The sequence below is a fragment of the Phalangium opilio genome, unplaced genomic scaffold (genome assembly GCF_054372755.1).
Source record: "Phalangium opilio isolate 3A_F unplaced genomic scaffold, DU_Popi_V2 ptg000217l_1, whole genome shotgun sequence".
NCBI lineage: Eukaryota > Metazoa > Arthropoda > Arachnida > Opiliones > Phalangiidae > Phalangium > Phalangium opilio.
The window spans coordinates 2,174,600-2,198,524 of record NW_028324218.1 but is presented as its reverse complement, the minus strand read 5'-3'; the positions used below and the strand labels follow the sequence as shown (position 1 = coordinate 2,198,524).

The window sequence follows — 23,925 nt, the reverse complement described above, 5'->3', positions numbered from 1 at the left end:
TGCCTCTTTTTTTTTTTTTTTTTTTTTTTTGAATACTGGCTAAGCTATCTAGCGTTTAAGGGTATTGTTTTAAGATTAATGTTATGTTGCCTGAATTTTTCATATAATTTAGAGTTGTTTTCAAGTATATAAGGGGTTATTATGGAAATCGGGTATTTCTTCTAATCTCCAAGCATTGGAAGGACTAAGTTCCGGCCAATGCGCTTGAAAGGAATATTCTATTCGGGTGGAAATTTAGAGAAATGCCCGAGTTGTCGTTTTTTTCGACTTGAATCCTTCTAAGTGTTCATTTTACTTTCTCTTTAATTTCAGTAAGTTTAAAATGGCATCAATTGGCGATGAAAACCGCAAGTAAAACTCGCTTTCTCGCAACACGATTCATTTACAACTAAAAACCATTTTTTTATTATTTTTTTGAAAAACAGCTGACTTCTTGCTTCCTCTTCGACTTGGTAAGAACGTAAGCTAATCTAACCTAACTTGTTAACGTTAACTAAACCTTTCTTTATCGTTATATAAAGGATATCGCCGATATGTAGTAAATCGTTCATTAAAAATCAAAAACAACATAAACAACATCGGCGTATGTTACTTCACACCCGGAGGTGAAAGACTCGTGAGTTCTTGCGTTAAACTGTAATTTAAAGACCGAGTTCCAGCGAAAAGGAATCTAGCTAACTGAGCATCAAAACGAACAATGGGGCGACTTCTCAGATTTTGCGAGGGTTTTAGCTGAATAAAAGCCGTGCTAGAACCCTTTTCGTCGAACCTCGTCCCTTAAAGGCAGAGTTCCAGCAAAATGGGTAAACTGATGGTAAATAATAGAACGTCGGCGGGATGCAAAAATTCGAAACGACCAAAAAAATTATTATCTCCAGTTCTCTATAGAAGAGCGAATTTTGTTCGAAGATGCACACGGTTAGTCTACGACTAGGAGGATGGATTTGTTTTCACCTCTATCCTCCTAGGTCTCGATGTTCGCTGTTCAGTTTGCTCGCGTTTTGGAACTCGGCCTTGAATAGTCTTCATTTTACCTCGTCAATAAAAGAGGTATTAAGTTTTGGTTTTTTATTATAGCGCTCCATCACCGACATAGATAGGCATTGTAAGTTAATATTTAAAGCTGGGATTTAATCGAAATTTCTAATAATTGATCTTTATTTTGCAGTTGAAAAACTACTTGCGCAACTTCATGAGGAAAAGGATTCTCTGATTGGCGAGGTTAGTAAAAATTATGTTCTATCATACGTGTATTCTCTCCTTATAATTTTAGTCAGGAACATTATTTATATCCGAAACCAAAGTTGAACGTCTCACTTCTTTTGCCTTTTAAATTTTATTTGCAAACACAAAATTAGCATTGAATTACCGCACCATTTTTTAGTTTGTCTTTCAATTTTACTTTTTCGCTTGGCTTCTCGTTTCTTTTAAATCTGTAGATTGAATATTTAAACTCCGTCATCGTGGATTTGCGACGCAAAAACTACGACTTAAACAACAAAGTCAAAGTTTTAGAAAATGGCGTTTCCCTGGATGCCACAGACTTGAATTTGTAAGTTAACGTAAATCATCCCTTTCACGGCTTTTTATTATAGTTTATAAGTTCGATTATTTTTGATCGTAATTAATTTTAAGGGCACTGAAACGAACTAATTTGACGCGCTCTCAGCTAAACCTATAGAGGTCTACCGCGTTTACGTTGAAACATTGTGTTTTTCTCCACTTTTTCCCAGAAATGGCATTAAGTCAGTGGTACCTTCCCGTCTCTTCCGCGATAGGTTTGATCTTCACGATACGGAAGATTGTCCCAATCAGGCTGCTGGAGAGGATATGGAAACTCATTCCTCGCATCATGGTACCAGAAACGAAGAAAAGCCAAATTAGCCATATTGCACTGTTTGCGAAGCTTTTCGACACTGGAAGACAGTGTGATAAAGATATTTTCTAAAAATCTTTTAATATCGCTCCAAAACAAATTTTCATTATAATATTAATCTAATATAAATTGGAAAAAACCAAAAAAAATTCAGTGAAAGGTGAAATAACAAATAAATAAATAATATTGTAAAATTAATAAAATCGAATTTATATTAATAAGAAATTTGCATAAATTATCATTTTGTCACGTGTCCCAATTATATTGTAAATTATCTTTACAACAACGTCGTAGGTAATTAATTTTAACGCCATTGTAAAATATGATTAAGTTTGATAACGAATCTCGCGATTAACACCACGAGGAATTATTAAACAATAAATAAAATAATCCATGAGATAATCCTAAACGAGATTAAAAGAATAAAAACAATTTGTTCACAACCAAATTAGCTCTACCACATTCACTAGGACAATTACGGTGTAACTCAAACGGTTCGTTTAATTAATATCTGGTCATGACAAACTGAATGGAGCTTGTAATTTTGAAGTGTGTGAGTGAGTGAGTGAGGTAGGTCATAGATTCGAGAGGAGGTAAAGCGGCGAGGGAGGCCTGGTTGGTGAGTGAGGTGGCGCTGCTGTCAAATTTGGGCTTAGTAATGCGGACTAAATAGGAGTGCCTAGATGGAATAGATCCTAGCTGCAAAATTAATTAACCACCACCGAGTGTACTTAGGACTTCAATTCAATTCTCGCTTCCGTCGTTCTCCTTCTCGAACTAGTTATCTCGACCTGCTCTAAGTCTCTCAGTAGCATTACGACAAAGTATAGGTAGTGCATATCATACTTATGGAGCGAACATATCACTTATAAACTTATGCTCATGCAGTGTACTAACGCAGCCCAGTAAAAATCCCAAATAGCATTAAGATATTAATAAAGTGCAAGATTAGAAATGCATTAAATATTCGAATCCATTTCAATATCTGTCGTTTTATAAAACTTGTCTCATAGTACAGTGCAATTAAAATAAAAAAGGTAAAAGATCGGACAAAATTAGAGACAAGCAACTCTCAACGGAAATGACATCTACCCATGGTGCTAATGAAGGGGAAAAAAGTTGCCTATTGTAGGGGGGGTGGAACATCCCCAAAAATGGCCGCCATCTTGGAAAATTTGGTTTTTTGCAAGTTTCGGCAAAACCGTTAGATTTAGACCCATAAAAGCGAAGAGCAATTTGATTCTACGTGTTATTACGCATTTAATGAAACAAACTACATCTAAATATTCAAATTAGATCAAAAGTTACATTCAAAACACCACATCATTAATTTCGGATCACGTTATTTTCCCTGTATACATATTTGGGGAAAACATTTTACTTATTTTAAAAGTTCAGCCAGCAGCCTTTTGTGGGCGAAGTCATAAAACTAAATAAAACTATAAAGTTTTATCATAAGTGTGTAAGAGATATTCCATAAGTATGTCACTTCCTATACTTCATAATTCTAAAGTTTTACTGAGACCTAGTTCGAGAACGACACGAGAATTGATTACACGTGGTTATGCAGTGCATCTTCCTACTTAGTCTGTACTAAGCCTTTGACAGCGCCCCAGCAGGCGTCACTTCACGAGAATCTATGATGTTGCACTTACGTCACTCCATAACTAGGTCTCAGTAACCAGTGCCAAACTTATGGAACATATCTTATAAACTTATGGTTTTATTGTATGCCGATTGGTAAGAGAACTGGACTTTAACCTGGGGTGTCAACCCCCTTGGTCTAGCTTTGTACTTGCTATTAAAATGAAATTCAAAATAGAAAGCTTTTATTTTGCCTGAATATAAACAGTGCAAAAAGGTTTGGTTTTGAAAAGTCGTACTTCTTTGTCGGTAGTGTTTTAGACAACGTAGAATATGGATGCGTGTGTTATTTGCGGAGATTCGTTAAATAAGCCAAATAATACAACTGTAACAGTTAAAGCTATAGGAATCGAAACGATCAAATCTGATAGCTCAGCCAGAAACGATGGAAAATTGGAAGTTATATCGGAACTCTGTCGAGAATCTAGCTCCCTTGTAGTTCACAAATCCTGCCGTTTGAAGTACATTTCAAAACGTGATATTCAATATAGTAATGAAAGAAGAGATCAGTTGGAAAGGCAAGATGCAGGCCAATCCACAACTAGAAAAGTTATTCCAAAATTCGATTTTAAGGAACACTGCTTGTTTTGTGCAAAATCGTGCCAATTAGTGAAAAAGAAAAGAAAAAATCTCCAAGCGAGAGTAGTAAGCACAATGGAAATTAAAAACTCGATATTAAAGAAATGCCATGAACGCAATGACGGCATTGGTGGTGATGTACTTCGGCGAATAGGTGCGTGTAATGATTTAGTTGCAGAAGAAGCGCGATATCATACTAGTTGTCATGCCGCGTTTACAAAAATACCAAAATCACTTAAAAGTCATGCCGGTAGGCCTAAAGTTGAGCCATTAGAAGACTCTTTTGAAAAACTTTGCAACTTCCTATCTTCTAACGAAGAACAGTGCCAATATTCTATACCAGAAATACGTCAGAAATTGGAATCTTTTCTTCCTGAAGGTAATTTGAAAAATATTTCATTTTGAGTAAAACTTAAAGAATAGGGACTTTTAAGGCCTCATAAGCTGGACCGAGAACCATTTGAAACGACGTTTAAAGGAGCATTTTGGGAAACGGGTCATAATTACCGAAATACCTGGAAGGTCTAGTGTTCTTTGACAGCGGCTATTTTGCCTTTCATTCATGCTCTATCCGGGTGTGATAGTACTTCAGCCTTCTACAAGAAAGGGAAGCTATCGCTTTTGAAACTATTCCAGGGAAATACTAACTTAGCCCAGGCCGCTCTTTTATTCAATGGCGAAAATTCAAATAAGAAAGATCTTGTGAACGCTGGTGAACAAATTGTCCTAAAACTGTATGGAGCCACACCCAAAATCAAAAGCCTAAACAGGCAAAGGTATCTTCTGTACAACAAAATTGTTTCTAAACAAATACTGAAAAGCAATTTTGAACTGGCAGCCCTTCCACCAACTAACAGCGCATTAGAACAGCACATATATCGTGTGTATCATCAAACCCAGGAAAGTCTCTATAGAAAGTTGAATGCGGACGAATGGGGATGGAAATTATGTAGTAATAGTTTGGTCCCGATTTATTGTGATCAACCTCCCGCTCCAGAAAGCATACTTAAGCTAATATTCTGTGGATGCAAATCCACTAACTGTACAAAAGCATGCTCCTGTAGAAAATATGGAATGTTATGTACTGCCATGTGCGAAGAGTGTAATGGAATATCATTTCCTGCCGCGAAGTTTATAATACTGATGACGAAGATATTGAATACTGTAAGCTAACTAATAACTTAATAAGCACAGAAAAGAAAAAAAACATTATTAAATCATTGCGAACCAATTTTCTAAAACAAAATTGAAGTATTTTTGTCTTAATTCGGGGAAAATAACGAGATCCGAAATTAGTGATGTGGTGTTTTGAATGTAACTTTTGATCTAATTTGAATATTTAGATGTAGTTTGTTTCATTAAATGCGCAATAACACGTAGAATCAAATTGCTCTTCGCTTTTATGGGTCTAAATCTAACGGTTTTTCCGAAACTTGCAAAAAACCAAATTTTCCAAGATGGCGGCCATTTTTGGGGATGTTCCACCCCCCCTACAATAGGCAACTTTTTTCCCCTTCATTAGCACCATGGGTAGATGTCATTTCCGTTGAGAGTTGCTTGTCTCTAATTTTGTCCGAGTCAAATTACATTTGCACTGTACTATCAATTTCATAATCTTCTTTTATTGACGTAATCCCAACCTTCTCATAATCGTACGATAGATAAGTTTTAAACCTTCAGGATGTACTTTGAAACATATGGGATTAATTGAAACTTATATAAAACCTCACAGCTCATTAACGGTAGTGAACACATTGCGAATTGTAATTAACAAAGTAACACCAGTGTAAAAATGTCTTCGGTAGCGATTTACGTCGCTATTTTCGTTTGCTTAGCGGTTTTCGTCACCGGTGATCAAATTTACCTTAAAGTCGATGCAATTGGAAAATGGCCCACCGTTAGATTAATTAAAATTAACGAAAATACTAAACAATGTTATTTCGAACGCAAAACGTAAGAAATTAAAACTTTTTATAAACTATTAAATGGCATTAAAGTATTAACCCCTATGAGATAATAGCATAAGGTGCTGTTAGTCTATAACTTTTAACATTATTAAATAATTTTTTATCTATAAAATAGAAAATAATAATTAATTTACATGTTTCAGTCCAGCAATTATGAAGATTTTGAAAAATTTATCGCCAAACGACAACGTAAACAAAATAGATTCCGAAGCGGAATTCGATTCACTGCTTGAACAATGCGAAAAAAACGGATTTTCACTGCAAATGTATAATTATGGAGCCAATTATGCGGGAATAACATTTCCAGGTGTGAAACGTTTATTTACTTCTACCCAGCTTGTTTTTTTTTTTATTTTAAATTTTTTATCCCCATCCCGTGCGAGAACCTAAGTGAAACTAACTCATTCAACCCTACTGTAGTTTTTTAGGCGCTAAGATGAAGTTAGGCGCTAAGATGAAGTTAACTAGTTTTTTGACGCCATTAACGATTCAAATATTTTTAGGAACAAAATGGTGCGGACCCGGTGACAACGCTGCCAACTTTGACGATTTGGGGACCGAATGGGAAGCGGATATTTGTTGCAGAGGACATGATAACTGTACGATAGTAATTAGGCTTAACTTTAAATCAGGATTAATTTAATTACTCTTTAAATAGGTGACGATATGATGTCTCCATTTTCGAAGAAGAATAACTTAACAAACTTTTCAATATTCACAAAGTATGTTACGTATTTTTATTTCAAGATATTAAGCCTATTTTTTATATTATTTTTCAAATTAGGCTTAGAACTCACTAAGCCTAAGTATGTTACGTATTTTTATTCAGAGTTATTAAGCCTATTTTTATATGTTTAAAATTAGGCTTAACAGTCACTAAGGCTAATTCTTAATTTCTCTTCTCCAAGGCTTAACTGCGCATGCGATGACGTATTTATTCAATGTCTAAAAGCCGCCAATACCGAAACCGCGAAAGCCGTTGGCGTTTTCTTTTTCAACGTAGTTCAAAATAAATGTTACAAATACGATTATCCCATAATAAAGTGTTTGGAAGTTCCCAGGTAACGTTTTAATTAATTTAGGCTTAACATTAAGCCTTGGCTAACATTTTCTTTAATAATATAACGCGTTTTTACTTTTTACAGATCGGGAAGTTGCAATAAATACTTATTAGACGAAACCAAACCAAAAGTATGGCAATGGTTTGAAAATATATCATATGATGTTGAAGATTAAGGTTTTTTTGAACAAAAAAATAAGACTGGACTCGACAAATTGTAAATAATATTTTTTATAACTTTTTGTATATTTTTATTAAAACAATTTTGTAATATACAAAGAAAAAACAAACTTAAGAAAATTATTGTTGTGCCAAAAATATTTTTAAATAAAAAGATTTTACGAAGATTCAATTTTTATTTATTTATTTTCTGTTGAGATTTTTAAGTCAACTGCTCATTAACTTGTTAAATTGAAGGAAAAGAATTAATTTAGAATTTCTAAGACAAGAAACGTTCACCATAGTGAATAAATTCAAAAACCACCTAAAAAAACGCCAATTTAATTTAATTAACTTTAATCAAAGTTAATTAACTTACCTCAACCATAATAAGGACAATAATCATCCATTCCAACCTAACATGATGTTTATCATTTAAATGGTTACTAATTAACTCCATTAACTCGCAACAATGATTTAATTTTTCATTCATAACCTTTAATTAACAATTATTAATTAAGTAGGGGGTTCCGTAATTAATAAATTAATTTAATTAATAAATTAATTTAACTAATAAATTAATTTAACTAATAAATTAATTTAACTAATAAATTAATTTAACTAATAAATTAATTTAACTAATAAATTAATTTAACTAATAAATTAATTTAACTAATAAATTAATTTAACTAATAAATTAATTTAACTAATAAATTAATTTAACTAATAAATTAATTTAACTAATAAATTAATTTAACTAATAAATTAATTTAACTAATAAATTAATTTAACTAATAAATTAATTTAACTAATAAATTAATTTAATAAATTAATTTAATTAATAAATTAATTTAATTAATTAATTTAATAAATTAATTTAATTTATAAATTAATTTAATAAATTAATTTAATAAATTATTGCAAACGTACCTTAGTTCGTTTAGCAATATTTAAATGATTGCACGTTTTTTGAAACAACGTTTCTAAATTTTGTCTATCCCAATAAAAATCAGGGGTATCGAGCAAATCGGAGCTCAGATTAATAAAATGTCTAAGAGCATAGAGTTCCCCCGTTTTACGAAAAACTTGATCCCTCGTCATGGTAATTTTCTTACCATCTTTCATATTCTATCATTAATTTAATTATAATTAACTTTAAGCATTCAAAACTTCAAATTATTCAAATTTAAAACCTCGGTAATCCATTCAATGCTATCTATGAAACGATCTAAAGAAGCTTCCCAAATCGCTAATTTAACTATAATTAATTTAAAGTTAATTAATAACGTTTAATTTAATTTTAAACGTTAATAAATTAATATTAAACGCACCAGAAAGCGCCATTCCATTTGAAAAAGCGTATTTTTCCAAATCAGTAGAACCTTCGCTATTTAATAAAATTGTTCCGCTAACGAGACGTGTTTTGTTACTGCATTTAATTTAATTATAAAACGTGTTAATTACGACGTTTTTTTTATGGAAATTAAGAGTCAAAAAAGGGAAAGGAAGGTATAAAGGATGACCCAAAAATAACCAGAGATATCATTTCGAACTTGCCTTCCCTTGAAGATTTTCCTATGAAATTAATTATTTAATTGCGTATTTTCTGGTGTTATTTCTTCCGTTAAACCCAGGGTAAAGCGTAGATAAATTATCATGCAAATTTATGGAAATTTCATGCCAAGGTTAGAGGGTTTTTTTTTAAGCCAGGGATACGTTTGTATTAATTAATTTTAATATTTACTCAGTGTAATGATATTCCATTATTTCGTTCTCTTCAAGAACGAGGTTTTCATCGTAAGAATTTGATTCGAATTTCTTGACGAATTTTAGGACAGATTGTATCTATAATTTGTAAGTTTTCTTTAACCAAATGTCTTTGGTTTGAATAACTTTTGTTCATGATGTTAGAATGATTTATTTTTGTGATTAAAATGGATTAAGAATTCGGGAATGATTGGGGCAGGATTTCGAAACAAAGGAATGGCTAAGGCTTAGCTCAAAAACGCGAATTTCAAAACCAAAAGTTCTGAATCTGAACAAAGGAAAAACTAAGCCAAGGCCTAACTTCCATTAAGCCTAAACTTGCGATGAATTGAAAATGGATTCAGAATTCTTGAATGATTGGGGCAGGATTTCGAAACACAGGAATGGCCAAGGCTTAGCTCAAAAACGCGAATTCCAAAAACCAAAAATTCTGAACAAAGGAAAAACTAAGCCAAGGCCTAACGTCCATTAAGCCTAAACTTGCGATGAAAATGGATTCAGAATTCTGGAATGATTGGGGCAATATTTCAAAACAAAGGAAAGACCAAGGCTTAGCTCAAAAAACGCGAATTTCAAAACCAAAAGTTCTGAACAAAGGAAAAAACCAAACCAAGGCCTAACGTTTATTAAGCCTAAAGTGGCCTAAAGTAGTAAGTATGGGATAATCAACAAGAAAAACCAAGGCATAAACCAAAAATAAATGAAAACTGCATCAAAACCAACAAAGACAGGCCAAGTGTTAACTATTGTGCAATAAGATGCAATTATGATTGCAACTTTACAGTGTGCAGTACCAACCGCGCAACATTAATACAATTTACACATCGTTTTATGTGAATTCAAAATGTGCTAGCAACCACGTGAGTATTTTTTGATGTAATAATAATAAAAAAATCAAACAAAGGCTTAAGCTTACCACGTGTTAACTTAACAAAGCATTAAAAAAAAAATGGCGCCCAAATCAAATCACAAAGGCAAACATGCTGCATGTTATTACCAATGTAAAAACCAACACTAATTTACTTATCCCAACAAAAAATGCTTTGCACATGAATTAATTACGATGTTTTTAATATAAAATGACTTACCTCAATTTCAGGAACATTCCAAAAGATAACAGATCCTTCCCTAAAGAAATACACTTCCCTTGGTTCCTTCCCGACTTGATATTTAGCAGAGACATGAAGTACATCATTCATATCTTCAGGCATGGCTGATTGTTGGTACAATCCTTGCTCAATTAAGCCATTAAGTAATGATTCCAGGTTGTACTCTTCAGCAGTACTATGAGCCACAACTGGCCAACTAGTCTGTAATTAAAATAATAATAATTTTACACCATTTAGAAACTAAATTAAGATTGAAAAGCAGGTTTTCTAAAGAATTATACCTTATCTGGATCAGCTTCATCATGTCTAATAGCTGCCTTTTTACGTGGTGCACGTTTTTTGGACTGAAGTGCGGAGAATGTCTTTTGTACAGTTGGAATATTAACATTACTTGAAGTAGCTGGTACTGTTCCGCTAAACCTTATTGGTACTTGGAGTTTTATTTTAGAGAAGTATCTTGTCTTTTGGATTTCTGTATTTTTTTAATAAAATACCAAAGTTTAAATAAAATACCAACAAAGTTTAGGTTTATTTTTGTCTATTGTTGATTATTTCTCAATTAAATTACCATTATTAATTATGGCACTTGTTGAGAAGTTATTCGAATAAAATTTGTAGTTATTATTATTATTAAATTGTCTTTTTATCGTGTTGAATGTAATTCTAACGCAAATATTTCGTAATTTAAAAGCCATGTCTGATTCTGATAACACAGTGATTGATTTGATACGTTATTTTTGACCAAGGCTTAGCTTAAAACGTCTGTAAATTTTTATCACTTAAAAGTCATAGCTTAAAAACTATTTATAATTGGTTAATTATGCGTATAATTAACGTTAGTTCAATGTAATTAACGGTTTTAAATTAATATAAATGTTATATTGCCGAGAGGACAATTTCGTACTACTACCACACTCCACGTCGGCGCCAAAAAAAGGAAGATATAAAACGGGTGGGAACCGTGGGATTCACACCCCTCCCTCTATTGAATTCAAAAACAAAGTAACTCGAGATACTATATATTTTGTTAACTTATTTATAATTAATTTAACGTATTAAATCGTATGAAAATGGTGTTGTTTTGCAAAAACACTTACTTAAAATACCTATTTATGCATAATTATTAAATAACATTTATAATATTTGAAAAAATATAAAAATACGTGGTTTTTCATCTCAGCTGACGAAATATTGCAACATTTTCGAACCTTGACCCCTAAATTCCAGTTCCGCACGTGATCAGCTGTTGTCATATGACTTCGCTCGCGTTGTTGTTGACACCCCGCATTTATTTTGCTCAATTTTAATGTTTTTTAAGATTAATTTTAGCTTTTTTTAACAGTTTTTAATTATAAAAAGTATGGAGGATCCAAACGAAAGCTCTTTTTTAAGTAGAATTGATTTATCGGGCGCTAGAACGTATGGAAGTCACACTCAAGGCGGTCGAACGCAAAGGCTTAGCTCCTCCAAAAGTCAGGCTAGCAGTGGTGTTTATACAAATTCGGGAATTATTGGTGAATCGAGTGACATTTCTACTGATGAATTTGAAAGTAATAGAGAAGATATAATGCCGTGTACCTTTAAAGATTACAGCAAGACACGATGGGCAAGCGGTTTCATTATTTTATTAGTCCTTGCATGCATTGGAACGTTTCGCGTTTTATAGTTTAGCGGGCAATATGTTACTCTTCCTTAATCAACAACCATTCTTATGGCTCTCTTACAACGCCATGATGGCAACCTACGTATTAACGGGAATTGCCTTTATGTCTTCCATATTTGGGGGTTATATCGCGGACTCTTTAATAGGCAGATATTACACTATCCTAGTTGGATTAATTTTATACATCATTTGTTACGTGATCTTAACGCTACTTGCTTATAACAAGTACGAAATCTCAAATATGTGTTTGGATCCTGCGAGTACAAAACATTTTAACACTGACATGACATGGAGTAATAATACGTCATCAACAACAACAACAACCCAACAATTAGAGTTGAAAGGGTTGTACCAAGAAAGATGTAGTTGGTTAATTTATTTAATTTTAACGGGAATAGGGTTATCTGTAGGTCTTGTTAAGACCAATTTGGCATCATTTGGATCTGAACAGGTTAATTAAGATTAAGATTACACTTACCTTAATTAAATTAGGAGTTAATTGGTAAATTTAATTTACAGATTAGAATGTTAGGAGGAGATGCAGTTAGGGTCTTTTTCAATTGGTTTTATTTCTCGATAAATATTGGGGGTTTAGTGGCAGTCGCTGGAATGTCTTACATTCAACAATCAACTCAATACGGATTCTGGTTAGGGTATTTGATACCAACGTGCCTTTTGGGTTTAGCCCTACTTGTATTTGCCTTAGCCAGACCAATTTTCGTCATTGAAAAACCAGTTGGAAGTATTATAACATCTATAGTATATATTCTGAAAGATGCTATCAGATACCGATTTTTTACAAGATCTGGATATTATAAGCAGTTTCAAAAGTAATATATTAATTAATTAATTAATTAATGTTAATAAATAAATTCATGATTAAACTAATTTAAAAAAAAAAAACAGTGAGGAGATTCCTATTAATGAAAGGCCAACATGCTTGGATATGGCCTCCGTTAAATATGGTGGAAAATATGCTGAAGCTGCCATTAAAGATGTCAGAGTCATGGGAAATATTGTCACTGTGTTTTTTGCCTTGATTCCATTCTGGGTTGTTTATTTCCAGGTTACTAAGATAATTTTAACTATTTTTAAAACTTTTCCTTAACTATTTTTAATATTTTAAACCTTTCATTAACTATATTTGACCTTTTAAACCTTTCCCTTAACTATATTTAATCTTTTAAACCTTTCCCTTAACTATATTTAATCTTTTAAACCTTTCCCTTAACTATTTTTAATCTTTTAAACCTTTCCTTAACTATTTTTAATCTTTTAAACCTTTCCTTAACTATTTTTAATATTTTAAACCTTTCCTTAACTATATTTAATCTTTTAAACCTTTCCCTTAACTATATTTAATCTTTTAAACCTTTCCCTTAACTATATTTAATCTTTAAAACCTTTCCTTAACTATATTTAATCTTTAAAACCTTTCCCTTAACTATATTTAATATTTTAAAACCCTTCCTTAACTTTAAAACTTCCCTTTAACTATTTTTAACTTTAAAAAAAACTTCCTTTTAACTATTCTTAATTAGTTAATTAACTAACTAATTAAATATTTTTAGATGCAAACTACATTTTTAGTTCAAGGTTTACACATGCGTTTGGGTGCAAAAAACGCCTCAACTATGGCAGGAGGTCAAGAAGTTGAAACATTTTCTGTTAGTTTCATTATTAAAGGGTCAAATTATTAATTAATTAATAACTTTTCCACTAATTAATATTAATATTAATTAATTTCAGATTCCAGCTGCTTGGTTGACATTATTGGATATTGGGTTCATCTTATTCTTTATTCCAATATTGGACAGAATAATCTATCCATTTTTGGACAGACACAATATCCGAATAAAGTCAATTGAAAGAATGAAAATTGGAATGGCTTTGGCCGTTTTTGCCATGATTGCTGCTGGTTCTGTCGAGAGTTACAGATTAAATTTAATTAATACTAGGTAAATATGTTAACAGGGTTCATACAAACCTGGGATATATGGGGGGAAAAACCTGCAAAATTCAGGGGAAAATGGGGTTAAAAACCTGCAAAATTCAGGGGAAAATGGGGTTAAAAACCTGCAAAACTCAGGGGAAAATAGGGGGGAAAAACCTGCAAAACTCAGGGGAAAATGGGGGAAAAACCCTGCAAAACTCAGGGGAAAATGGGGGAAAAAACCTGCAAAACCCAGGGAAAAATGGGGGGAAAAACCTGTAAACCCAGGGAAAAATGGGGGGGAAAACCTACAAAACTCAGGGGAAAACCTACAAAACTAAGGGGAAAATCCCTGCAAAACTAAGGGGAAAATGGGGGAAAATCCCTGCAAAACTAAGGGGAAAATGGGGGAAAACCCTGCAAAACTAAGGGGAAAATGGGGGAAAAACCCTGCAAAACTAAGGGGAAAATGGGGGAAAAACCCTGCAAAACTAAGGGGAAAATGGGGAAAAACCCTGCAAAACTAAGGGGAAAATGGGGGAAAAACCCTGCAAAACTAAGGGGAAAATACCCTGCAAAACTAAGGGGAAAATGGGGGAAAAACCCTGCAAAACTAAGGGAAAAAAGGGGAAAAACCTGCAAAGCTCAGGGAAAAAAGGGGGAAAAAACCTGCAAAACTCAGGGAAAAAAGGGGGAAAAACCGTGCAAAACCCAGGGAAAAATGGGGGGAAAACCCTGTAAACCCAGGGAAAAACCCTGCAAAACCCAGGGAAAATGGGGGGAAAAACCTGTAAACCCAGGGAAAAATGGGAAAAAACCTGCAAAGTCAGGGAATTCAGTTTTCATAAGTTGTATGAACCCTGATTAAATAGTCTAAATTGAAACTCAATTAATCTAATGAGTAATTACTAATTTCTTTTACCAGCAATGAAACTATAGTTCAAATAATAGGCAACACAACATACTACGCTGCTGATATGTGGATATTCTGGCAAATACCTCAATATTCCTTGATAGGCCTAAGTGAAAGTTTTGCCAGTGTTGCCGGCTTGGAATTTGCCTGTTCTTGGGCCCCTCATCAAATGAGGAGTTTAATTACGGGTCTATTCTATTTTTTCACTGGAATTTCCAGTTTTTTGGGGACGGGGTTACTTAATGCCTTCCATAATGTATGGTTCTACGATAGAGATAATGGAAATATTAATTACGGACATTTAGACTATTATTTCTTCTTGTTAGCCGCAATTCAATTAATTTGTTTAATTATTTTTGTAATTTTGGTTAAAATTGGGAGAAAAAAGGTCGCGTTACGTAGAAGACCACTTCCGCCTCAAGTTGGTCATACTGATGAGCAATAACTGTTAATTAATTAATTAATTAATTAAATGCATTTAATTAGAGTTGAGTTGATTTGTTTGAGATTAATTTAATTTTGCTGTAAATAATGTGTTTTTTTTATACCCTATTATTGTAATTAAATATATTAATTAATTAATTAATTAATTAATTAATTACAATAGTGTTTTTATACCCTGTTATTGTAATTAAATATGTATTGATTAAAATTAATTACATTTATATAAAAAATTGGTTTGGTTTAATTTTTTATACAAGTTTATTTTATTTTTTATTTTTTTTGTCAAAGTTATGGGTTTTATTTATATTTTAATTGAAAATATTTTCTGTTAATTTTTTTGTTTTTTTTTTTACACCCATTAGACTTGACTAGTAATTAAATTTAATTATATTTATATTTATATTTTTGGAAGTTTATTTTATTTTATGTTAATTAGAATGTATTATTTTTAATTTTTTATTTACATTAAAAGGGTTTTTTTTTAATTAATACCAAGCATAAACTAATACTAATATTAAGCAGACTCCAATTACAGCACCCAAAATGATGGAATCACGACGTTTTCTAAGATTAATTCGTTGGATTAAACTGTTAATCATTGGAAAACGATCTACTGAATTGTCAGGGAGTTTAAACATTGAATTAATGTAACCATTAATTTTCACAAAATCTTAAAAATATCACCCAAAATCTATAAAAATCAGAAAATATCACCCAAAATCTATAAAAAAAACCGGAAAATATCACCCAAAATCCATAATTTAAAATTTCTCACCCAAAATCCATAAAAATTAAAAAAATCTCACCCAAAATCCATAAAAATTGAAAATAACTCACCAAAATCCATAAAAATTAAAAAATCTCACCCACAATTCATAAAAAAATTTAAAATCTCACCCAAAATCCAGAAAAATAAAAACTCACCCAAAATCCAGAAAAATTAAAATATCTCACCCAAAATCCAGAAAAAATAAAATATCTCACCCAAAATCCAGAAAAAATTAAAAACCTCTCACCCAAAAACCATACACATAAAAAAATCTAACCCAAAATCCATAACATTTAAAAAAAATCTAACCCAAAATCCATAAAAATTAAAAAATCTCACCCAAAATCCATAAAAATTAAAAAATCTCACCCAAAATCCATAAAAATTAAAAAATCTCACCCAAAATCCATAAAAATTAAAAAATCTCACCCAAAATCCATGAAAATTAAAAAAATCTCACCCAAAATCCATAAAAATTAAAAACATCTCACCCAAAATCCTAAAAATTTAAAAACCTCACCCAAAATCCATAAAAATTAAAAACCTCTCACCCAAAATCCATAAAAATTAAAAAAAATCTCACCCAAAATCCATAAAAATTAAAAAAAATCTCACCCAAAATCCATAAAAATTAAAAAGCTCTCACCCAAAATCCATAAAAATTAAAAACCTCTCACCCAAAATCCATAAAAATTAAAAACCTCTCACCCAAAATCCATAAAAATGAAAAAATATTACCCAAAATCCATAAAAATTAAAGAATATTACCCAAAATCCATAAAAATTAAAGAATCTCACCCACAATCATTCTATACACATTAAAAACCTCTCACCCAAAATCCATAAAAAACAATTCACCCAAAATTGAGTTTAACTGAATTAAAATTAGGTTTGAAAGGATACTAGCCAAAGTGGTCATCTTAGTTTGAATAGCTTTAAGTGTTGATCTTTGAATTAATAAATCCTCCTTAGTTTTCATTGCAATTCTTATTTGTTCATCAACCAACCGGTCAGAACTATTAAAATATATCACTTAATTAATATTTCTATCATTTCTGTGACCTTTAACCCCCAGAAAAATAATTAAATATACCTTCTGATGTGTTCATGTTCTTTAGAAAACAGTTCTGAACGTCGATTTAAACCAGAAGAAACCTTGTAAGCACTTATAAATATAATTAAAATTAATTATATTTTAATTGGCCATTTAACCCAAAATATAATTAAATTAAATTAATTAACTAACTCAATATCTTTTCTAACAGATCCTAGTAGTTCTTCCCTATCCCTCCTTGCTTGAATATTACTCCTGATTTTTTTAAAATCTAGCGAGTAATCTTTTAAAATTTCTCTGTGTCTTTGTATCGTGTGTTCAAGAGAATGGTTAGGAGCCGTGCTGGTTACATTTTGATATAAAGAAGTCATTCTATCATTTAAATCAGTTAATTTTGATAATAATTGTTCAATTTCCATCGCCATTGTATCAAAAACGTGCGTACTATTAGACGCGGAGAGTAAAGGCACTGTATCCAGGCTGAAATAACCATCAAACATCGGTAAAACACAAAGCTGAAAGTTGGGATTGTCATTTATTAAATTAAAATAATCTGACCTGGTGTTCCCATAATCACGATTTTCATAGCCAGTACCCAATTTACTAAATGAGATTAATTTTTGGTCTATTTCATTTTCCAATAGTCTAGCCTGTTTCCTTAAATCTGTAATTTAATTTAATTAAGATTTTAAATCGCGATGCAATCACTTCCACGTAAGCCTAAATGACAATATCTCGCTAAGCCTAACTTGTAACTTCGTTTAAACCTATTTTTTTAAGGTTTTAAGCCAAAATAAACGCTAAATTTTGTTGTAATATTATTAAATACTAACTTATATTAAAGTTTAAAACTTAATTAATAATAATTAAACGTATTTTAATTAGAAAATTAGATTAAAATATTGGGAAAAACATACCATCGAAATTGGTCGCAGACGCCGCCATTTTATATTTTACGATAAATAGAGTTCTGCGCAGATTTCGATCTGCGCAATACCACGTGATAAAGGTCACCCGTGACGCATGCGTTTTGTCTACTATTTGAATTTAAACGGGCGGGCGCGGCATTGCTGTTAGACTATTAAGACGCAACCGGTCTTCGTGACTCGTTTAAAGCTAATTAACTAATTAATTAACATCATAATGTCGAATTCTAGATTTAATTTACCGAAATTAGACTTTAAGAAACCATATGGCGCCGCTAAAAGACGTAATTCCGAAGATCAAACCCCTAAAAATGCTAACATTCAACGGAAACCCAGCCTGGTATCCCAACGCAGTGAGAAAGAAAACATTCGTAGGCAACTAAGACGTGACTTATCCGACTCAAACTTAAGCCTGGTAATGAAAGACGCCGCAAATAAAACCCTAACAACAGTTAAAACTGCGTTTGACAACATTTCTGATGTAATTAAGAAATTAATTCCAAGGTAATTAAAATAGACCAAAACCTTAACCCTAACAATGTTCTTTTGGTGGTGGGGGTGGTATCTTTATAGAAACTGCGCAGGTCAACCCGTAGACCACGTGTTATGGGAGCTATGACAGGCTCAACTTATAATTCATTGGAAAATAATGGGGGTGAAACCCCAGTAAAATTATATTCACCATTTGGTATCTCAACCCCAAGTCCTAGAACATTAACCAAGGATGAAAAAGGTGAAATAACACCTGGAAAACGTGGAAGATTCACACCCAGACGGTAAGTTAAGTTTATTATTAAAATATAATTAAAAATAACTAATGAAATGTCTTTTAGATTTGATTTTAACAGCCCTACTGGCAAACTACGTAAAGATATCAGTGATATATCTATTGGTATCAATGATTTGAACGTTGTTGCTAAGAGAGTTCAACAAAGATCCAAAAGAAACGTGAAATAAATAAAGTATTATGTTATTTTTTTTTTATCATGGAGGTTGAATTCAGTACAAACTTTCCCAAACCAAAAAGCATTAATTAATCATGACTTAATGTATTATTTTTTAATCTCATTTTACTCTAATGGCAGCCCATGTTAAGTTTCTATTGTTCCCTTCACTCTAGTGTCACTACTGCTACTTGTATTTATATTTTATATTTTTTATAACCAAGAAAAATCTCATGATTTGATTTGATAAATAAATAAATAAAAATAAAGACATTATTTTTAACTCTGATTTGCGTTCTTTATTAAATTAAATCAAATTTAAACATAATTTAAATATAAAAAATGAAATGTAGAAAGATACATTATGGATTATCTTCTTCTTTTTTGCATTCACCAGGTGTTTATGTACAAAAAGAAAAAACAATACAGCCGGGTTTTTTTATTTAGAGGTGTATAAGGTGTTAATTAAGCAATTAAAATTAATTATTTCCCATTAATACGCCTTGGGGGAGGAGGTTCATTGCTATCTTCACTGGATTCCTCATTTTTTAGATGCGGAGGACCATCTTTAATAATCAGAGATTATTATTTTTATAACTAATTAATTAGTTTAATTAAATTATTTTATAACCATTTTGGGCTTCTAAATAATCAGTGCTGGTATCCATCAAACTCAAATTAGTATTTTCCTCACTAGTAGGTTGGGAACCCATCCCTAATTGTTGTGAATCTTGACTTATCTCCGAGAAGCCTAATTGACGCAAGTATTTACAAAAGTTGCCCTCCCAAACCAAGTTCAATTAAATTAAACAAATAAACAAACAAACCAGTGTTTGATTCATCAGCCATAGATGATATACAAGGTTCCTGACCCTCCATTCTCCTAATAGCAGCTTCTATAATTTCAATTTTATCTTAAATTATACCCATTTTTCAAATTTAACGGAATTGTTAATTTGTTATACCAGATTTAACACCCTTTAATGATTTATGTTTATCAACGTTTTCCTTATTATTAGATTTGCCCTTGCTTCGACACTATAAAATAGTTAATCTTAATTAAATTTATTATCCGTTAAAGTTAGTGGAATTATCTTACAGTTTGATCAAACTTCACCACTGAAGTGTAGTGTAGGTAGTGAGAGATGAAAAATATTAATTTTAAAGTGTAAAAACAAGTGCAAATACTAATTTAAAAGATTAGGGATATTTACCTGGGACCCATTTGTATATTTTCATGGTAGTGTCACCGATAGTTACCCATTTTTTCTCCCTAATTAGTTTAATTCGACTTAATGAACGTAATTTTTTCCTTTGTTGGATGGCCAAGGCTTACCATTTTCGAACTTTATCAATAGCTTGCATTACCCTTTTAATATCATCTTTAGCTCGGCTACGCGTTTCTGCCCGTACCGACCGCGACATCATTTTATTTTAAATAAATATAAATTATATTTAGTACTATTAATTAAATCCGTAATCAAATTAATTTAAAACGAGCAAACAATTACGTTAGGCCTAAGCCTAAACCTTTTTTTCTAAAACTAGCAGACAGCAAAACAAAACGAACTAGGGTTCATAACGCGTGCGCAGTAGGAGACAACTTATCTCGCGCGTTATTTGAATGTAGAATAACCACGTGGAAATAAATAAACACATTTTTTTTTTAGAAAATCAGTAAATAACAATACCGATTTTATTTACATTAGTAAATACATTTCGGAAAAGGTGGGAGAATGGCTCAAAAACAATAAATGGCACTTAATTACAGGAACTAAATATTAATTAACAATTTGAGCTTAACTACTTGTACTTCTTAATATATTTTTATATAATAAAGAATTTTAAGGGTGGTAATGATAATTAGTGATTATGATAGTTAATTTAGTATCGCCTTTCACGGTCGCTAGCCACCATTTTGGCATTATCGAGGTCGATTTTCCAACGTATACAACGTGTTTTACCATTTTCAAGTGTTCTAATTGAGATAATTTAAGTTTAATTGAAATTTTAATGACGATTAAGCTGAAAGTTTAAGAAAAACGTACTTTTTCTCGGTGCAAACGAAAAAGGGTTGAGCTTTCAAACATTGAACCCTCATTATATTAAAATAAAAATTTCCCATAACATCAGCTGATCTTGTATTGGTCTCTTTCAAACAGTCGTAAAAACGTCGATCACAATCGCAATGAGACCTTCAATACAGAAGGAAAATTGAACTTAAACTACTATTAAGTAGTAGGAAAACTACTAGCCAAGGCTTAGTAGTTAAATTATTACGTAACTAATCACCAGAAAACCAAAAATTAAACTAACTTTGTATAAAATGAAAAGTTTACAAGCCCAAATCCACTCCTAAATGCCTTTAACTTAACCTAAATAAATTAATAAATTTCCCAATTAAAATTTATTAATTAAAATTAGCGTTAAGGTAAATAATTTCTTTATTACTGGGCAGAAATCGTGGCTTCGGCAACAAGTATCCAATTCGACCTTTTGACCCAAATCGGTGTAAGATTTAGCAATATCCCCCATACCACACCATTTAGTTCCTTAATTAATTAAATTTAATTTAATTTAATTCTAATTAAGTTACTTAAACTTGTAATTAGCGTTAGGATAAGTTAACAAGGGGTTAATGAAATGTTTCGCGTACTTTCATTACCCCTTTACGTACCAGGAAATATTCCATCCCATAATGACCACCTGCCCCATTTTACGTCATTAGTGGACGTTTCATTGTTATCAGTTTCATAAGCGAGGGAATCATTTTGTACGAAAACTTTACACATGTCAATTATTTCCAACATTTGTTTAAAATTAATTGACTTTACTGGTAAACCAATTTTCTCCACCTCTTTGGCAGCATCTGCGGCGTCACTGTAAGAGTGGAAACGTAATTAAAATTATGCTAATTACTTTGGGTTTGTTTCTTAGAGGAAGGAAAAGCTTAAGATGAAGGAACGATAGCTTTAGGGAATTTTTGACTTGAGGTTTGCGTGGATTTTCCCACGAATTAGGGTTTGGGGATTTTAAACGTAATTAAAATTAAATTAAGTCATAAGGATTTCTTGGAAAAGGACGTTTATCGTATATTTAATATTAAATTTTTAGAATCGCGATCTTATCAAAATAAATCTTAATTTTAAGTGTTTACTTTTGTTATTATAAAAAAAAATTCTTATAGTACTTGAGAGGCTTGGTTCAAGCCATTATTTTATTGACAGGAATACATACAACTATTGGGAATAATTGTGTAACCAGCCATTTTCACTCAACGTATCATGGGCGGATATTGTGAGAAGAACTAGCTAGACTAATCATTATGCATGAAGAATTTTACCTGGCGAATTTATAATCTTATCTCGCTGCGACTGTTGCACCTTGCGTAAGCGTCTAGGATCTCGCGTTGGTATCATGCAGCCAATGAAATCGCAGTTATAAAGACGCAATCAGTTCGTGACGTTGATATTAAGTTCTAAAGCCCGGCCCATAAAACACGCATAGAAATTAACATGGGGGCGTAATGATTACCAGTAGCTGTATGCATTCCTGTTATTGAATATAGCTTTTCATAAAATAAGAACAATATGGACTTAGTGGTCTACAGAAGTACCATTTAATTTTAGGAATTGATCAAAAGATCGATTGGGTTATCGATGAAAACAAATACTTGAAATATATCCACGATTTACTATAATTCCGTGACGTTTCCATGAGTAACAATAACCCTAAATTCCACGAGTGTCATAAATAATAAATTTCATAGTATCAAACAAATCAAAAATATTAAAAATACTTTCCAAATCTGAACTAATTAAAAACAACAATTAAAATAAAACACAACTCTACAGTCCATGAGTTCCTTGAACTCACGGTATCAAATAAATCAACCAGGATCTTATAAAACCCAAGAGAAAGCTAGCTGTCATACACCCCAAAACGGATACAACAACCCACTACCAAAAAAAAAAAAATAAACAACTTACTCTAATTCATACAATCTACACGACTTCAACGTTTGATCATCTTCTTCAAATTCAACTTCGGCCAACGTTTGACCATCGGACAGTATAACTGGATTAGGATTAACTTCCAATACTTCAACGTCAGTAGTGTCGGTGTCTGGTATCGTTGGTGGTGGTGCCGAATTGGTCACAGAAATAAATAACACCACGGTAATAAACAAACTTAACAACAACCGGGACTGCATCTTCGACAACAACGGTGTGTTTGTGCGTTCGAGTCTAACCTGAACAAGACTAAATAAGTATCTTCCGAGTACCGAAACTTTTGCTTATTACGATAAATAGGACAACTAAACGTTGTTCCAAATATACGAGACGGTTTTTCCCTAAGGCTGTTTTTGGGGTTGAAAGGAACTATATAACTAAGTAACGAAAAAGGGAAATAATTTTTTGGGGAAACTTAAGTTGAAAGTGGTTTAGGGGAGAAGTCGAAAAACCCGGCCTAGACTCGACTTGACTTCTAAGAAACCGGCGATAAAATGAACCGGTTAAAAGGAATAAATTTCGTTTTTATACTCTAACTCTTTGGTACTTGGAAGAAATAAATTAAATAATAAAAAAATAATTTGGTTGGTTAGATAAAAATGGTGTGGTTTTTTTCTTCTTTTAATATTACTTTGAATGAATGAGTGAATGAATGAATGAGACATTCTAAAGACATTTTTATAAGTATACTGAATGATGAAGACTGGTTTGTAATTTGGTAATTAGACTATACAAAGAAAGGGGTTGGTTTAAGTTACAATCATCAGAGATATGTAACGTCACGTGTTCTGGAGAAGCCAGTGCGATTGAGAGAGAGAGTCAAGGTTCTGTAGAAGGTCGTAATATAATGTACTACCTAGAATATTTTAATTAATTAATTAAATTGGGTGGTTCTAATTGAGATAGTAGTAGTTGAGTAGTTGGTATCGTTAGAGAGAGGACAATCTGTGCTATCGTACCCTCAAATTATTTTAATGTGAAGTTTAATTAAACTTGAGTTATATCACTTCAAAGCTGGTCTAAAATTCATCTATTTTAAAATGCAATTATCTCGACTGCTAATTGATTTACATTCAAGTATTTGATATCACAGTATAGACTACAA

General features: G+C 31.9%; 7 protein-coding genes across 11 annotated transcripts in view; 3 read left to right on the top strand and 4 right to left on the bottom strand.

Annotated features, from left to right (window-relative positions):
• Positions 1-338: 338 nt before the first annotated feature.
• Positions 339-2,023, top strand: LOC149615576 (CAP-Gly domain-containing linker protein 1-like). The gene is made up of 7 exons (XM_089857067.1): positions 339-351; positions 426-452; positions 522-616; positions 1,078-1,105; positions 1,169-1,221; positions 1,440-1,552; positions 1,779-2,023. The coding sequence occupies exons 1-7, from the start codon at positions 339-341 to the stop codon at positions 1,882-1,884; spliced, it is 435 nt and encodes a 144-aa protein (XP_089713193.1). The 3' UTR covers positions 1,885-2,023.
• A 5,327-nt stretch (positions 2,024-7,350) lies between these two features.
• Positions 7,351-11,096, bottom strand: LOC149615575 (required for meiotic nuclear division protein 1 homolog). Its single transcript, XM_089856333.1, has 9 exons — positions 10,730-11,096; positions 10,443-10,633; positions 10,141-10,362; positions 9,030-9,130; positions 8,617-8,714; positions 8,479-8,543; positions 8,216-8,413; positions 7,665-7,781; positions 7,351-7,610 (listed from the first exon to the last, which is right to left on the bottom strand). The coding sequence occupies exons 1-9, from the start codon at positions 10,854-10,856 to the stop codon at positions 7,566-7,568; spliced, it is 1,164 nt and encodes a 387-aa protein (XP_089712459.1). The 5' UTR covers positions 10,857-11,096; the 3' UTR covers positions 7,351-7,565.
• Positions 11,097-11,414: 318 nt separating this feature from the next.
• On the top strand, positions 11,415-15,162 carry LOC149615574 (solute carrier family 15 member 4-like). Its single transcript, XM_089856911.1, has 6 exons — positions 11,415-12,275; positions 12,344-12,654; positions 12,731-12,890; positions 13,396-13,491; positions 13,574-13,782; positions 14,683-15,162. Exons 1-6 carry the CDS (start codon positions 11,841-11,843, stop codon positions 15,113-15,115), a joined length of 1,644 nt encoding a protein of 547 aa, XP_089713037.1. The 5' UTR covers positions 11,415-11,840; the 3' UTR covers positions 15,116-15,162.
• A 337-nt stretch (positions 15,163-15,499) lies between these two features.
• On the bottom strand, positions 15,500-17,897 carry Gos28 (golgi SNAP receptor complex member Gos28). 3 transcript variants are annotated; one of them, XM_089856934.1, is made up of 6 exons: positions 17,855-17,897; positions 17,496-17,601; positions 17,130-17,417; positions 16,977-17,048; positions 16,787-16,899; positions 15,507-15,727 (listed from the first exon to the last, which is right to left on the bottom strand). In XM_089856934.1, the coding sequence occupies exons 1-6, from the start codon at positions 17,880-17,882 to the stop codon at positions 15,600-15,602; spliced, it is 735 nt and encodes a 244-aa protein (XP_089713060.1). In that variant the 5' UTR covers positions 17,883-17,897; the 3' UTR covers positions 15,507-15,599. The 3 variants fall into 3 exon arrangements, with proteins under 3 accessions (XP_089713059.1, XP_089713060.1, XP_089713061.1); XM_089856935.1 differs by having other exon boundaries at positions 15,510-15,724; XM_089856933.1 differs by having other exon boundaries at positions 15,500-15,724; positions 17,130-17,601.
• A 183-nt stretch (positions 17,898-18,080) lies between these two features.
• On the top strand, positions 18,081-19,096 carry LOC149615572 (uncharacterized). The gene is made up of 3 exons (XM_089856944.1): positions 18,081-18,344; positions 18,437-18,639; positions 18,697-19,096. The coding sequence occupies exons 1-3, from the start codon at positions 18,081-18,083 to the stop codon at positions 18,818-18,820; spliced, it is 591 nt and encodes a 196-aa protein (XP_089713070.1). The 3' UTR covers positions 18,821-19,096.
• BCL7-like (chromatin remodeling complex subunit BCL7B-like protein) lies at positions 19,081-20,369 on the bottom strand. 2 transcript variants are annotated; one of them, XM_089856945.1, is made up of 7 exons: positions 20,144-20,366; positions 20,022-20,080; positions 19,907-19,926; positions 19,773-19,845; positions 19,635-19,703; positions 19,439-19,558; positions 19,081-19,373 (listed from the first exon to the last, which is right to left on the bottom strand). In XM_089856945.1, exons 1-7 carry the CDS (start codon positions 20,233-20,235, stop codon positions 19,291-19,293), a joined length of 516 nt encoding a protein of 171 aa, XP_089713071.1. In that variant the 5' UTR covers positions 20,236-20,366; the 3' UTR covers positions 19,081-19,290. The 2 variants fall into 2 exon arrangements, with proteins under 2 accessions (XP_089713071.1, XP_089713072.1); XM_089856946.1 differs by lacking the exons at positions 19,773-19,845; positions 19,907-19,926 and having other exon boundaries at positions 20,144-20,369.
• A 155-nt stretch (positions 20,370-20,524) lies between these two features.
• LOC149615563 (phospholipase A2-like) overlaps positions 20,525-23,925 on the bottom strand; it is a 35,357-nt gene continuing 31,956 nt past the window's right edge. The window contains exons 1-6 of one of the 2 annotated variants that reach the window (XM_089856931.1): positions 22,797-23,444; positions 21,485-21,687; positions 21,259-21,359; positions 21,124-21,182; positions 20,856-21,002; positions 20,525-20,785 (exon numbers count right to left, since the gene is read on the bottom strand). In XM_089856931.1, coding sequence (XP_089713057.1) covers positions 20,692-20,785; positions 20,856-21,002; positions 21,124-21,182; positions 21,259-21,359; positions 21,485-21,687; positions 22,797-23,020 — 828 coding nt within the window. In that variant the 5' untranslated portion in view covers positions 23,021-23,444 and the 3' untranslated portion in view covers positions 20,525-20,691. Of the gene's footprint in view, positions 20,786-20,855; positions 21,003-21,123; positions 21,183-21,258; positions 21,360-21,484; positions 21,688-22,796; positions 23,445-23,925 lie in introns of those variants that run through there. The other variant, XM_089856932.1, reaches the window with a different exon arrangement.